The sequence below is a fragment of the Phalacrocorax aristotelis genome, chromosome 5 (genome assembly GCF_949628215.1).
Source record: "Phalacrocorax aristotelis chromosome 5, bGulAri2.1, whole genome shotgun sequence".
Lineage (NCBI taxonomy): Eukaryota > Metazoa > Chordata > Aves > Suliformes > Phalacrocoracidae > Phalacrocorax > Phalacrocorax aristotelis.
In genome coordinates this window covers 30,355,993-30,371,908 of record NC_134280.1, presented here as the reverse complement: position 1 = coordinate 30,371,908, position 15,916 = coordinate 30,355,993, and the positions used below count along the sequence as shown (strand labels likewise).

General features: G+C 42.1%; 1 protein-coding gene across 1 annotated transcript in view; it reads right to left on the bottom strand.

Moving 5' to 3' along the window:
* CCNYL1 (cyclin Y like 1) overlaps nt 1–15,256 on the bottom strand; it is a 33,820-nt gene extending 18,564 nt beyond the window's left edge. Inside the window, exons 1-2 of the mRNA XM_075093753.1 lie at nt 14,884–15,256; nt 2,067–2,141 (exon numbers count right to left, since the gene is read on the bottom strand). Of these exons, the coding sequence (XP_074949854.1) occupies nt 2,067–2,141; nt 14,884–15,115 (307 nt within the window). The 5' untranslated portion in view covers nt 15,116–15,256. The remainder of the gene's footprint in view (nt 1–2,066; nt 2,142–14,883) is intronic.
* Nucleotides 15,257–15,916: the final 660 nt, after the last annotated feature.

Sequence of the window (15,916 nt, the reverse complement as noted above, 5' to 3'; positions counted from 1 at the left end):
TATTCTCGTGTACATTTAGGAACTACTTCTACCCATTGTCCTAAGGGAAAAGCGTCTCAGTTTTGAAAAGATGCTGTGCATCATGAAAAACTGGATGATTTCCAATAGTTCAAATAGATAATGTCCAACATCCATCAGCAACAGCTCAGTGAACAGAAGTAAAAACATCACACACCAAACCTGCCAAGGACACACAAGGAGGAAGGTGCCAGCATTATATATATGTGTTCTCTCTCCTCCTATTAGACAGCAGAAGGTAAAAAGGTATTTCAATATACGGAAGATGCTGGCACAACCTATGCCTATTTATTATATAAATGCAACCGTATTATTTGATCATTTTAAACGGTGTCAGCCTTTCAAAAAAGATTGTAAGCTTTAACTTCCAGCTACAACAGCAGTAGTAAAACAGTGCTGTTAAAGGAGAGCTGAGAGTTGCATTCATGCAGAAAGCTGTACAAATGCAACCAGCCTGGACAGGTGCCTTCTCCAAAGTTTTGACCTCAGATCATTACCACTCATTCTCTTAGACATTTCGAAAAATTAACAATTAGAAAAGAGTATCCACATATTTTTTGTATTTTGGCATAAATCAAAACCAATAATCCTGATAACATCTCAGTGAAGGAGAACTTACAGACATTAATTCTACTAGTTCTATGAAAGGTTAGCTAAAAAAGGTCCAGTGAAATTAGAAAATAAGTTCTTCTGCCTGACTTGTCCATATAAAAATCAACTTATCCAACTAATACAAACTTCAGAGGATAGTTATTATCTCACCTAGCAGACCATTCTTCTACAAGAACACAAGCGTATGCATTTCAATACATTACATTAGAAGCATACTGAATCATGTTTAAAAGCAATACTACCTCCAATAAGAATGTTCGTGTAGTTTGGTTATTTGCAGCAAGGCTGAAAGGCTGCACAGTGAAGCTGTGCTATAATGTTCAAGAACTATGTCAATTTGCCAATTGCAACTTAAGCAGCGCTCATCTAAGAGGTGTTTGAAATGGGCAGGTCAGATCCTTTGTCTGTTTGAAGACTGACCTTAGAGGCCTCGAGGAAAAGAGGCCTACATCTCTTTGGTATCATCTCTTCTGAAGAATCATGCTAGTGCTTGTTTCCACTGCTCACCGATTATCTGAGCATTGCGAGTTGATACAACTGACAACTTTACTACTTGCCATAAGACTCTGAATAGCTGGACCGCAACTGACAGACCTGTCAAAATAATTCTACTTCTCTGTGGCAAAGCTATGCCAAGGCAGAAGACACACTGCAGCTCTCCATCAACACATCCAATCTCAAGTGCAACACTGTCTCAGAAAAAATAGCGCTTCAAATTTTTTGAACCAACTATAAAAGGAACAAGCATTTTTAAGAGAATATCTTAAATGCCTTTTTAGTTGCAACTTCAAAACTACTATTGTCAGTATTCTTTTTTATTTGTGCAATATCAAAATGCCTCCACTTTAACAGCAAAAGGAATGCATAAGCTATAGTAATTGTTCAAAACTGACTTTATTATGTAAACATGGGATCTGCAAAGAAACTGAAAATCCCAATACATCCATGTAATTAAGACCAGAATTCAAGAGTAAATATGCTGCTGACACTATTTGAACAGTTTAAAACAACATATTCAAAAGCAACTATTATAGATTGATGGCTCAGGCTTATTATTCCTTACAGAAAATGGTGCTTTAATTTTTTCTTGTTGGTGTTAATTTAAAGCAATTTTAAAAACAGTCCTTGGTCATAAAAAAATCCCAGCACTGCTTGAAGCTTGACTTACACTAGTGAAGAAAGTCTTGCTCCTTCAGACTACTAGGATCCAGACTCTGAAATCTCAGGATATTAAAGTGTTTAGAAGAACAAGTGATTTTAAGTGTTAAGGAAAACAGCATTCGAACACACTTCTGTGTAAACACGCAAATTATTAATCCCTACGCTTTGAAAGGACTGAAGCAATTTAAGTGTTCTCAAGCTGTATAATTAAAACAGGCAGTTATTTTTCCAGTTTTTCTCCCACCTTTTTTATACTGGAATAAAACTTAGCTTACCATCTGTCTGAGACTTGCTTAGGAAAATTGTGCTTGCTCTGGGATGATCAGATGGATTAGATTCCAAGGCTAAATCTGAAACAGGACCAAAAAAAAAAAAAAAAAAAAGAGACCTTTAACAGAAGATGATAACTACAACAATTCCCACTCAGCATTAAAATGCTCAAGCACAGTGGTGACGACAAGATCAGAAACACACAGAATCTCCCTAAAGCAAAACCTTACTTTTGCCAAGATAAATAAAACCCTGACATTTTCCCCTCTGAAAAAAAGACCTATGGACTTATGCCTCCTGCCATGAAGCTCTGAAGTAGCTTACAGTTTCCATCAAAACAAAATCTGGAAAGGGAGATCTTGGAAAACAACATACATCTTCAGAAGTCAGTATGTGCCCTTGCATCTTAGGATAACTGGATGCAGAGCCTGTGCTCAGTAGAGGGCAGAAAGCTAGAACTTTATCAAGAACATAATTTTAGAAAAAGACACTGCTGATCATTGACTCTATGCTTTAAGTACCAAATATGGCAGGAAACAATCTCTGTGGTCTTACAAAAGAACCTAATGAGTAACTTTTACAGTGCTGATAAATATCAAAACATAGATCTTAAACTTTTCTATTCTTTTTGAATTTCAAGTAAAACCCTGTACAGCTAATATATAATTATTGAAGAACAAAATGATTGCTTTAATCCACAATGAACTAGTGATGACATTAGATGAAGATATTTTACTCCCTTAGATTAAGATGGGAGCGATCACTAAAAAGTTTGTTGATGAAACTATAAACATCATGATGAAATTCTGAGCTGCATTAGTTTTGACAGAAGGAACAGCTGTTCTAAGAAAGTCACGCTACAGACACACTGACTTATGTGAACATATGAACAGAATAATCTAGTACTATGATCCTGTACATCCTGGAAAGAGCAAATTCTCATCCATTTATATTTGTCATTCTGACCTTCCTGTGTGCTACTTAGGCCATGCTAACCATAAAAGCACGCAAGCTCACAAACTTGCCCGTTAGTGTTTCAGGGTGGTATGCCAATGCAGTTGCCACACCCTCAAAAAACAAAATCATCTAAGAATCACCGTCAACTTTTAATGAAGAAAAAGAAATCTTAAGAGCTTTTCATGCACTCAACCAACAGAACTCTGGTTAAATAGTAGCCAAATTATGCAGAAAACGTCTCAGTGCTGGAAGTCTTAACTATGCGAACGTTTCATGCTACTGCACCTAACCCATGGCACAGCCACGGCCCTCATGTCAGCAAGTGAACGTAATTACAAAAGTACGTGTGTCCCCAAGACTTCTCATTCCAGATTCCCACTGGTACACAACACTGGTATCCAGACTTGGATGTTTTCCAAGTACTTGGTTTACAAGATCACTGATCTTAGTCCAACAGTACTGCTCTGACACTGGTCCAGGATGCAGATCACTGTGATTTTGAATCTCTCCTGTATAAGTAAGGTAGCCAACATCTATTTAGGAACACAAAGGCTGTTCAATCAGTAATTTTCCCCCCTTCTCAAAAGAAGGCCAGAGTCAGGTATGAAGGCAGACCATCTCAAGCCGTTTCTAAAAGCTAACTTACAAAAGCAGTATTTCTATTTCCACCTCGCTGTGCTCATTCATGGCACACAGTGAAGAGATACTTGAATTTAATCATATAGTTAAAATGTAAGGAGGCCTGGTTTAGAAGCCCTAGTATGGAATTTGCCTTATAGCTCATTACCTGAAGTACCATGAATACACATGTCATTCCCTGAAAAAAAAAACCCAGCACACAGTAGTATGCCATACTGGCACATTTTAACTACTGTTTGCAACATCGCAGCAAAATAGTGTGACTGTTCAACCTCTTGCTGAAAGCAGGGTCAGCTATGAGGCAGAACTAGGCTGCTCAAGGCTTTATCCAGTTGAGTCTTGAAAACCTCCAATGAGGGTCCACAGAGTCCAGATCATCTTTCCCATCAAGGGGGATTAATGCCTACTGGGCTGTAAGAGTCATCATGTAATGGTAGGGAATAGCATGCAGGACTGTGCAAGACTTGTGTGATATTTAGGGGAAGGCAGCAAGGAAGACTACAAAGGAACAAGCACAGGAAAGAGGGAAAAGGGCTACTGAATTCAGTAACTCCTAACGTAGGACTTCGTTTCTCTTTGTTGAATCTCATAGGGTTCCTGTTGCCCAATCCTCCAGCCTGTCTAGGTTCCTCTGAATAAGCAGCCTCCAGCATACTGACTGTTGCCCAACTGGGTGTCATCTGCAATCTGGGCGCACTCCATTGCCTCCTCCAGGCCACTGATAAATGTTAAACAGGACAAGTGCTTTTATTCCAGAGAAAAAAAAGGGATAACGCCCATCCTCCCTCACCCCATAATAAAATACACTAACATCTTGAATTCTCTAAGGTTTTGATTTACTTTGAAACTATATGACTTGCTGAAGTTTGCTTCTTATATTGTTTTTGCCTCCTCTTGTGCTCTGCCAGTCCTTATATCCATGCTTCTTAGATGTCAGAAGTCAGGTCTAGGGCTAAAAGCACTACAGGAATTTAACACATGCAAATATAACCAACTTTCATCCCAGACAAGAAGGGTCTAAGATCTGCAGCACTGCAGGATGCACCAAGGGACATGATATTGACATGGCCACACAAGTCAAGCTTGCCCCACATGTCTGAGGAGAGGAACAGCAGTAAAAGGAAAATAGACTTTACTGGCTCTAGATCCACAGTGGCACTGCCAGACACAAGATGCTTTCTGCTGGACTAAGTCAGGTGTATCAGCACCCAGAGCACATTAAATCCACAACACAGATTATACAACTAGAGTTATGGTACTAATGAAGTCCAAGACATTGTGCAGCCCCCAGTACAAAACCCCACAAGAAGTGATCAAGACCAACTGTAGCTAGGCTGCTTATCCCAGAACAATGTGGCATTAGCACAAACAGTACATCTACTTTTGTTTTGCAACAGACTGCAGATAGATAGATTTGTAGACCACCTCCCTGTAGCTTTCCCATTCTAAGCAGACAGAATTTTAACCATCCTTTTTGTGCTGTTCTGCCTGGACAATGCTTTTTTCCAAGCAATGCAAAAATTAGCCATATGATTTTCTCTTCCTAAACCACCAGTGTTGCTCATGAAATACCAAAAAGCAACAACAATACAGCCCATGAAGGAAGCATAAGGCAAGAGGCAGATAAGGATGTGAGAAGAAGCAACACATAATGCGAAACACAGCGCAAAAAAAAAAAAAAGAAAGCCAGGGGAAGAGATTAATCTGTCTGGAAAATCTGGAAACAACCTGACTCATGACCAAGTGTAACTCCGAATACTTCATCCTGGTAGCGCTTACGAGTCCAAAACCAAGATATTTAACCCTGAAAATAAGGGTAAGTCTTGATTAGGAGCTACATCAGAAGATGCATGACAAAAGCTCAAGCTTCACAGATAGCTAACATTAAAAGAAAGAAGCATGGTATGCCACAGGATAATGGTAATTAAAACACGCAGAAACAGGGATGAGAGAAATGAGAAGCAACAGGATTATACAAAAAGCAAGAAAACTTCAAAACATTTTTATTTTAGAGGCTATCCACTCAACAGAAGTCAAAACACACCTATTGTACACTCAGAGTTCATGATAAAGAGGTGAGAAGGGATCACTCCCACCAGAAATTAAGTCTGTGGGAATGGCACAGTAATGTTGCCATGCTACGACAGCCCTCCACCTCTGAGAACGACATATTAAAAATAGCCCTCACCCTTATTTCTCTGCATCTCTCGGTGCCATTTACTCACATGGTGCTGCCAAGCTTGTCAGATCAACCCTGTCTCCAACTGGAGCACAGCAAAAAGCATGAACTTGCTTCCCTCTCCCACCATTCTCATTTAAAAGAATGCTTTGCAGCTTGCTTGCCCTTCAGACAATCTCAGTTACCTCTGCTGCTGCTCTGCGCTCCATGCACTGATAAGAGCATACAGTCCCCCACAGGGCAGAGATCATATTACTTCTAAAAGCAAACCTCTGCCCCTGGCTCAAGATCTTACATCCTTTCCTCAACACAAAATCTGCATGAAGACTTGACTTTACTCATCTATGTCCTATAAGAATGTACATGGTTTTTAGGATTTTATAATGCTAGCTACTTGTCTTGTGTTTTACACACTCCATGGGTCATTTCTAACTATTAAGATCACATTTTACACACTGCATCATGCTACATGTATTAAATCATGAATAAAGCTGACAGTCAAAGATGTCACTGTTACTAAGCAGCAGTCCTTTGACGATTTCACTACTTTAGAACACTATAATACTGCGTTTCCTTTAATAGTTTTAGCCCCATCCTCTGCTTTACTAGACAACAGTAACATTTTGATACAGCACATATTTAAAGCATTAAGTCATAAAATAATCTCTTTGCTGTAGATTGAGTTTCTTCTCTTGCTCAGTGGGTTACTAGCTTTGATTAATGGTTGAGCTTCCCTTATATTTCATTACCTTACAGCGCAACAGATGTGAGTTACTTAACACTTCCAATAAAGATTTTAAAATTAAAACAAATTAGGCTAACAAATTTGCCCATATATTTCAGAAAGTCTGTCATTCCTAACAATAACCTCATATAAAGTGATTTGGCCTTTAAATTATGTTGTTTTATTTCTATTCCCACAAACATTCCTAAAAGTTAAAAATCTGGTTTCTAATTTCAACCTGCTTTGTTTACTCCTCACCAGCCACACTGAAAGCACCACAGAACTCAGCACAGGTTGTTTTCCATTTGCCTTCTCCTGTCATGTCCTCAGTTACATGCAGGTTAGTCTATCCTTTAAATGCTCCATGGGTAGCTTCTTCCCCAGATTTGGACAGAATGAAAGCATTTTGATCTCCTGATTTTACATCTTCAACAAGATGCATCTCTCCTCCATAACAGGATGGACTCAAAAGATACAAAACTTGCTCTGTTTTCATAACCAATACAAGCAAGTTTGAGTATATAAAGGACTGGATCTGTTGCATAACAAAGCACTCTCAAACACAACCAGTTTTCAGAAAGGAACTCTATTTTGAAGAAGAATCTTGGCAAAACCAAATCTTAACCAACACTGGCATATGCATAGGTCCCTTAAAAACACTCCTAGCTCCCCAGAGGAAAACAGCTTTTTATTTAAAAAAAGGAAAACAACTGAAACCAACCCACACTGCTGGCCTTTGTTCACAGAAAGACAGAATCATTGAGACTGGAAGAGACCTCTTGAGATCACTTAAGTCCAACCCCCTGCTCAAGCAGGGTCTGCTAGAGCAGGCAGGCCAGGACTGTGTCAGTCAGGTTGTCAGCATCACCACAGACAGACTTCACAAACTCTCTGGGCAACCTGTGCAGTGTTTGACTGCCCTCATTGTTAAATGATTCTTTATAAAAATCATGACTTTACACAATACACACAGAAGGACGTTGTAAAGCTACTTAAAATCTGTCAGTAGTTGTTTGTGGCACTACTATGAGAACAGTGGTATTATTACCAATACCCAGCACATACCCAAGCACACTGTGATGTTTTAGAATGCTGCAGAAATTACTTCAATATACATCACGCTCTGTTAATTAAGAATTAATTATTTGCTCTTTTACACCACACTCCTGAGTTGGGCTGGCTCAACAAGAAACTGACACATTAAGCACTTCATATTTGTTACTAAAATCAGAAGAATTTAGAAAGCAAAAGTGTAGACCATCTATTAAATAATGTGGGCTAGACAGGGTTTGTTATCTATTCACTTCTGTGGTTTAAAAAAATCAATACAGTATTAGTGCTTTTGCATTTCTTAAACTGCAGGAGGATCCACACCGCTCTCGTCAACCTCCGCTGCAAATCCCAACATGATCCTACTTGGTTCACAGCCCTTGTCAGGGAAACATGATCGAGATCTGTTCCACTGTACATGATACCAAGCCTTTCTTGGACTGACAGAAGTTGAGCAGGCTTCCATGGGTTTCATGATGGGTTATAATCACTTCTGCACATTTGAGCTAGGCAGAACAGCAGGATGTCAGGAGTGCCCCAAATTCCACAGTGAAGGCAGGACCAGTTAAAAGGGAGGAAAACTAGACATCCCTAGGATTTTATTTTGGAACTAGAATTAAAACACTAGTTCACAAGCTAGATCTTAAAAGCAACTGACATTTTGTTAGAGACGTGTTTCTGTACTGCATCTAACTTAGGACCATTTAAAAAGACAAGAAGAAAGAATTGGTTCCACGCTGTTCACTTTTTATTCTCCACACACACCTTCACATGTAACACAATTCACTAACATGAGAAGCTAAAAATGTGAGCTGTGGAGTTGTGCTTTAATTGATAAGCCAAAATAAAGTCTTCTAACTGCACAACCAAATTTTACCCTCCTAGATCCATGCTGACAACAGCAAGTATAAGGGAAGCTTTCCCTATAACAACTCCTCACATGCTCTCTGCCTTCTCACAAGACATGGTTCAGAAAGAAAAAACAGGCAGGTTCCGGAAATTCCAGTCTCATCTAGTGTCTGCAGTTAACCAAAATAAGATGCATTGTACTGTGTACTAGGTGTCATATGCCACCTGATGAACATTAAATTTCCTCTTCTCTTCTAATTGCTCACAATAACACAGACTTCAATGAAGCTTGAGCTTTTATGAAAGTTAGAAGTTTCATCCAGTTTTGTGCCATTTTGGGCACAAGCTCAAACACAGTCACTCTTTACAGTGACTTTGTGGATTTTCAGCTTACCTGCAGTTTGTTCTATAGAAGAAAACTAACTATCTGCATAACAAAATATATCCTACAGTTCTACAGAAAAGATTTTTTTTTTTTTTGTCTTTGAAAGAAATCAGCATTCAACAGTTTATTATCTGAGTCTGACTGACATGTTTGATGACAAGCTAGTGTTACTTTTCACACTGGAAAAAAAAACAACAGCTATGTTTGATTACTGCAATGACTCAAGACCCTTTCAGAACTCTGAACAGAAGCAGAGCTGTGCTATGCACACACAACTCAAACACTGCAGAACACTACCTGGCTGACAGTGGAATTCTTGTGTAAGCTGTTGAGGTAACCCCGATATTTGCATCACCTGCAAGTATGATCTTCAGTTTCATTCATCTGGCTTTACTACACATTTAAAGAAACAGCACCAAGCTTTTTAAGCCACATCTTTCTTTGTGCCTTCAAGTGGAAACATTCAGAGTTTTCTTCTGAAAACATTATTATAGTGAGTAAAATAAAAGTGGACATTCAAACTCTAGCTGTAATGAAGAAAAAAAACAAATTGATTTAGAAATCTCAAGATTAGCTTGTTTGCAAGGATCTACCATTGTCTGGGCTCTTAATGTTCAGTAGCATTTTCATCCTGCCTCTCAGCGTCACTTCTTCCTTCTTCCCATATGTGGAAGAAACATTGTTAGAAACCTTAATTTAATGTGTAATGCGAATTTGGGAGGAGTAGGTTTTTGTGTTTTGTTGGCTTGTGCAAGAGTTCATTCCCCTGTTAGTAAGCTTTTCAGTATGACCTCACCACACTGATCACGCTTGAGAGAACAGATACTTCTAGCCACAAAACTTCTATTGTTCTACAACATCTACCCTGACAGGTAGGAGGGAAAAGAGCAAGTCTCCTCAAGAAAGCCAGAAGAAGAAGGGATACTGGAGATAAGTTGCATGGAAACCATAGTTTTAAAAAAAAGTCAAGATGTAAATCAATTCCATTTCCTTAATTCCATAAGTTTCATCAAACCTCTCAGGTTAGCCACACACTTCCTTTCAGTATATCCCATTTTATGACAATCTCTCAGTTATAATAGCTGCTATAGTGGAAGTTTCCCTCCATATGAGCTTCATGTATATGTTCCATATCAACTGTTCTTAAAAACCTGAGGCTTATACAAACTTGCTCACTGCAGAAGTCTCCAACGGTTAGTGAAGAGAGTAAAGGATAGATGATTCCTTAGCTGTCAGCAGTACCCAAGCATAAGAACAGAAATACAGATAATATACTATGGCGATGATTTCTATTTCCAATTCCCAAATTTGAAGATCAATTTCATCACTGTTTCTGAATGATGTATTGACTCAGTCATTTCTACTACAGGCACTTCATAAAAATTTTGTAATGGCCATGACATTAGGTGTCTTAAGCCAACAACATGGAAGGTGTTTCAGGTTTGTAGAGAGTAGATTCTTTCACATTTGTCAAGATCACATACTATTTTTAACTGCTACAAATATTTTTGTAATTAATTCCTAGTCAGTTACAGAAAAGAGATATTGAGAGTTCTGTGGAAAGAAGAGTGAGCGTAAGTGAGGTGAAAAAAACTCATTGAATACAAGGAAAGGAGAGAGAACACCAGAACAGGGACCAGACCATCAGTTGGTTTTCACCCCAAACCTCATATCTGTCTAACTAGACAACAATATTTGTCAGCCTATGCAGCTACAGATATTCAAATACAGAGGCACAAAAACAAATACAAGATTGTTAAGCCTTTCCTGTGCTGAAAACTGCTGGAATCAAAAAGCTGGCCCCTTGCATCAAAGCGTTCTTCCCCCTGCACCACCACCACCACTTTTTTTTTAATTTTGTTTAGTTTAACTTACTAACATTTTAAACAGGATTTTTAAAAAAAGCCCAGGAAAAAAACACTCCACCCACATGCTTGAAGTAAGCTGACATTTATATAAGAGAGGGACAAATGAACAATATTTAGACCTTCTGCAAGGAGGTTTATAGACAAGCTGTTGGTGAAACCAGATCACAGACAATAAATATGTTCAAGTATTTGCTCATCTTCAACACTGTTTAATAACTGTGGCATGCAGGCAACTTGAAGCTTGCCCCTTTCAGCATGGCACAGCCCTAGAGAGCCAGGGGGCTGTTGAAAAAAAAAAAAGTAGGCTCACAGGTGCTTGAAGAGTTATTCTAGGCACTAGTCTGTCTGAGCCTGTTCAGGTAAATCTCACTTACTTCATTGTCTATTAACCCTCCTCTTCAAAGTCCCCTTCCGTTTTTTTATCCCTCTAACCTCTGTGTGATGACCCCACTCAGCACCTCCCCTGATCCCACTTCCTGCTCCCTCTCATCCCTGATTGTCTTTTCCCTTGCCATTCCCCACCGCCCACCCCACCTCCCCAGTACTTCAGATGAAGGTACCAGGTCATTTTGTCCCACCAGTTCAGTAGGTCAACAATCTTTCCCTTGGTTCACGTGAATCAGGCAAACCTCTGCTCAAAACCACTGAGCTCAATAAACAGCAGCAGTGGAGGGTGGTAACGTTTTCAAGTACAAATGAGAGAAGTCTGCCAAGCAAGGCCTTGTTCTAGTTTTATCCAAGAATTTATGAAAAATTAGATCTAGAAAAAAAGCGTCGGCCATAAGAAGTTGTGAAGTTGTCCCCTGAATAACCAGAGAAAAATTACAGGAAAAAAGAAGCCTAAAATAAAGATTAGCAGTCACTGGGGGGGGGGGGCGGGGGTGACACGGACGACACCCAATACAAAAACCCCTGAAACCCCAGTAAGCAGCACAGCCCAAAGGCATGTTAAGATCAAAAGACCTGCTATTTCTAAAACTAGAGAGGAAAGGCTTTTTGGTCAATTCAAACTCCTTTGGACTGCTGCTTGCATGTTGAAAGAAGGTACACTTAATGTTCAGCTGAACAGTCAACTGGCAGCTTTAAGTTCATTTTAGCTTTCAATATTTAACATTAACAGTAGGCATTAACCTATTTGGAAGAAACTATTATTTTAAAAGTTATGTTTAATCCCATTTACTTAATACAACTCGGCTTAGCACATCAAACCACAAATGCAGGCAGACTTCTCATTCTGAAAAAGCGTGCACTGAACAGGTTACGGCTCAGGATCCTGAGAACAATAAAATATAAAGTCACCCTCTAAATTCTCTCTTAGCAGTGGACCTGACAATCCCTCCCCTTTTAACATTTGTTGAAACATTACACTTTCAGTTTCACAGCGTGTTTTATCTCCATCCCACTTACCACTCCTTTTTTGTTTCACATAAATACTTCATAACCTCCCCATTTTAAGAAAGTGCAACTTTTTTTTGTTTAATTCTGATATGATACAGACTATCTAAGCAGCACTGACTGGAAAGCAGTGCCTGTTAAGCAGTGTGCTGGAGAAGCTACAGACCTGCAAGGACCATGTCCTACTTGCTACAAAAAAGCAAGACAAAACAATACAAAACAAAAAAAGTCGAAAGCTTAGCTGGTAATTTCTGCATTCCTTATACAACCAAAACATTTAATATTAGCAAAACAAATGCAAAAGTATTACAACAGACTTAAGATCAAACAACTTAAAGATAGAAATTTAAGAAATTAAGCATCTCCATCACATTTGGATGCTAGCTTTCTGATATATTTATCTGTGTTCTTAGAAACTCCTAGAACTGAGCAGCGTGGAACAAAAATAGGCAAGATGATCTCTACTCTTTCACTCTATTCCCCCATCAAAGCATTCAAGAAAAGGCCAGTTAGTAGGTTCCCAGCCTTTTGTTATTGCTAAAATTGGCCTCTTAGCTAACCTGTTGTATTATACATTAAAACATTACAGAAACAATATTTATCCCTCAGATTAAACTGCTGGACTACTTGCCACTATAGCAGCAAACTAATGTTCTGTAGTAGTCAAAAGCACAGAAACACATGCTTGCACAGTTTGGGTATCCTGACAGCTTTTATATTCCAGAGTAAAGAGGGATAAACATAGCTATCTGGTATATGCAAGTGCTGCGTTTACAGCTGTATGATTTTTATAGAAGGTTTTAAATTAAATAGATAAGAGTATCACTTGAAACTTCATTATGTCTGTTTCATAACACTTGATTTCAGACTTCACAAATACTGCCTTACGTTTCAAAGTTAACAGCTTCAATTCTACCCTGGTAGCACTGTAACATTCAAAAATTAACACAGGAAGTTTTACTTATTAGAAGTAAAGAATACTATCCAGAATTGTATTTTCATGAAGATATCAAACTTTTTGCAACCCTGAACAATTGTATCAATCAGGAAACTGTAGACTAACAGCATCTATCACTTGCAAATCTACTACTGAGGGCAGGCAACTGTGAACCATGTACCACTGCAAAAGTGATCTTTAAAATCATCTAAAACACGTACTACTTATGCAGTTCTCATTTTAGGATTACCTCCTCCCTCAAGACTAAAGTTTCCATAGCCACAAAAGTAAAATTTGTGATAGACAGCCACTGTCTTATTCTTGGACGATAGGCTTTTACTCATGTCTGCAAATTCAAAAAATTAAATACTTCCTTATTTCAAGGCCAGTTCTGACATCTGGATGAATTCACAATTAAGCCTAGTTACTCAGCACTGCTGACAAGATCACATACTAAAGATTCAAACAAATACAACCCTTATTCCTGAGTTTTATTTAGCTTAGACATTTTGGCTTAGCTTATTAGAATCTTTACAGAGTTTAGCTCCACCTCCCTTAATGAGTATGGGAGAGTTGAGAGACTTCTGTAATATCTTCTCGCAAAAATAAAGTTTTATTTCCCCTAGACGGCGAATATAATTTATCCTACTGCTGTATTGCACAGCTGTCTCAAAGGAGATCCAAGGGGCTGACTTCCATCTCGTTTCTGTAACAGCTGCACCATATGGTGCTGTGCAGAACCATGCAAGTTTAGTAATTCCATTTCTGAAGGTTTCCTCAGTCTTCTGCAGCCAGTTTCTCTCTGATAGCCCAAAATTTTTTCTTAAGTTCAAGACAAGTACGTAGGGCCAGTGATAATTGTTATTGTATGCATAATACATTAAAGATGAAACACAGGCTATCTTTTTTCAACTGGATATACTTCCTATAGGTGTGGTTATAATTACGAAAAGGAACAGCAAGAGGCTTGTTAATTAAACTACGTTTTGAATATCATAAGCTATTACACTGTGCTGTACGCTTACGGTATCACGTGAACATACAGACAGACGAGAGCACTCCTAACCTGTTACATGTTGTCTCGGTAACTCGCTGCAGCACAAACCTGCAAGCTCTTCCGAGGCACATCTGAAAAGGAGATGCATTACAGAGCAAGTCTGTGTGGCACCCGCGCTCCGGGTGTAACTGGAAGGAATCTGAACAGCAAACACGTACTTTCCTACCAGCTCAAGGAAGGCAGATTGGGAACACTGAGCTACACGACAAGGAACTCGGTGCAACGAGTCCGCAGCTATAACCGAGCACCCTGCATACCTAGATTATAAATTACCCACGTCCAGCCGCAATGATGTCATATGCACACAATCTTTCTAATTCTTAATTCCCTTATTCCCCGCACACCCTCTTCCTTCCTCCTGCTCCACAGAGGCTGGAAGCGCAGCAGCGCTTGCGAACGGCCTGAGCGTTACTCCTGAGTCACGGCTGCGGAGAGCCGAGCGGGAGCACCCGCCGGTCCTGCCGGGCTCCCCGGCTGGCCGGGGGCGGCCAACGGGGCAGCCGGGTCCCCGGCTCGGCGCTCTGCGGGCAGCGCGGAGACTCCCGCGGGGAACTTTGCCTGGGGCGCGGCGCGGCGCCGGACCCCCCCCAACCCGGGGCCGGCCAGACCCCACGCTCCCCCCGCCGCCGGGACAAAGGGGGCGCCGCGCCCCGAGCGGCCGGTCCCCTGGGCACCCACCCATCCACTTGCGGCGGGGCGGGGCGGAGCGGGGGGGACGCGTTGGCCGGCGCTCCCCGCCCCCCAGGCCCCGCCGCTCGCCCCCCGCCGCCGGCGGCGCTCACCATCCGGGAACTCCCGGTCGCTGATGTGCTGGAGGTGGGGGCCGCCGCCGCCGGGATCCGAGTCCCCCGACTCGGCCTCCGCCGATCCCGAGCCGCCGCCGCCGCCCGCCGCCGCCGCCTGGTACGCGTCTACCCAGCGGTCGGGCCCCGGCGCTGCCCCGCCGCCGCCGCGGGCCCGGCTGAGCTTGGGGCTGGCGTCCGGGGATACGCAGCAGGTGACGGTGTTGCCCATGGAGCTCGGCGCTCCCCGCCGGGCCCCGGCTGCGCGGCTGCCGGGCTGGGGCGGGGGCGGAGGGGGAGCCGAGGCGCCGGGCCCAGGGAGGGACGGAGGGAGGGACGGGAGGGGAGGGGCGGGGCAGGCCTCAGTGCCGCATCACCGTCGCCTCCGCCCCGGCCATGCGCGGCCCCCGCCCGCCCCAACGGCCGCGCGAGCCCCCCCGCCGCCTCCTGCGCGCGGTGAGCGACGGACCTCGCGCCAGGGGCCGCCGTCCCCCGGGCCGGGGGAGGGGCGGGGTAGGGAGGCCCGGCCCCGCCTCGCTCCCACCCAATCGCCTCCCGCTGGGGCGCCGCGTGACGCCGCTTCGCCAATGGGCGCGGGGCTCGTCACGCGGCCTCCGCCGCGCCCTTCCTGGCCTGCCTCTTGCCTTCTCTACGCGCGCACACGCAGCGCCGGCCACCGCCCCCTCGCCACGCCCCCCGGCGGTGCCACGCCTTTGGCCCCGCCCCCGGGGGCGCCTGGCTCGAGCTGCCTTGCTGCGCACGTGCTGCAGCTCCAGCAGCAGCATTAGCATCATAAAAACAATAATACTGTAACAATAATAAAACAATAATGAAGTAATAAAAAGCGTTAATATAGCATAACAAAATAATGCATAAATGTATTACCAAATAATAACATTAACAATTCCCCGCCTGCGTGCCCAGCGCTGCCTGCGTGGTGGCTGCACGCAGCGATCTGGAGAGGCTTAGTAAGGGAGGCAGGCAGCCTCGGTTCTGCTTTTGTAAGTTTAAAGGGCTGTTTGCTTGTCTCGCC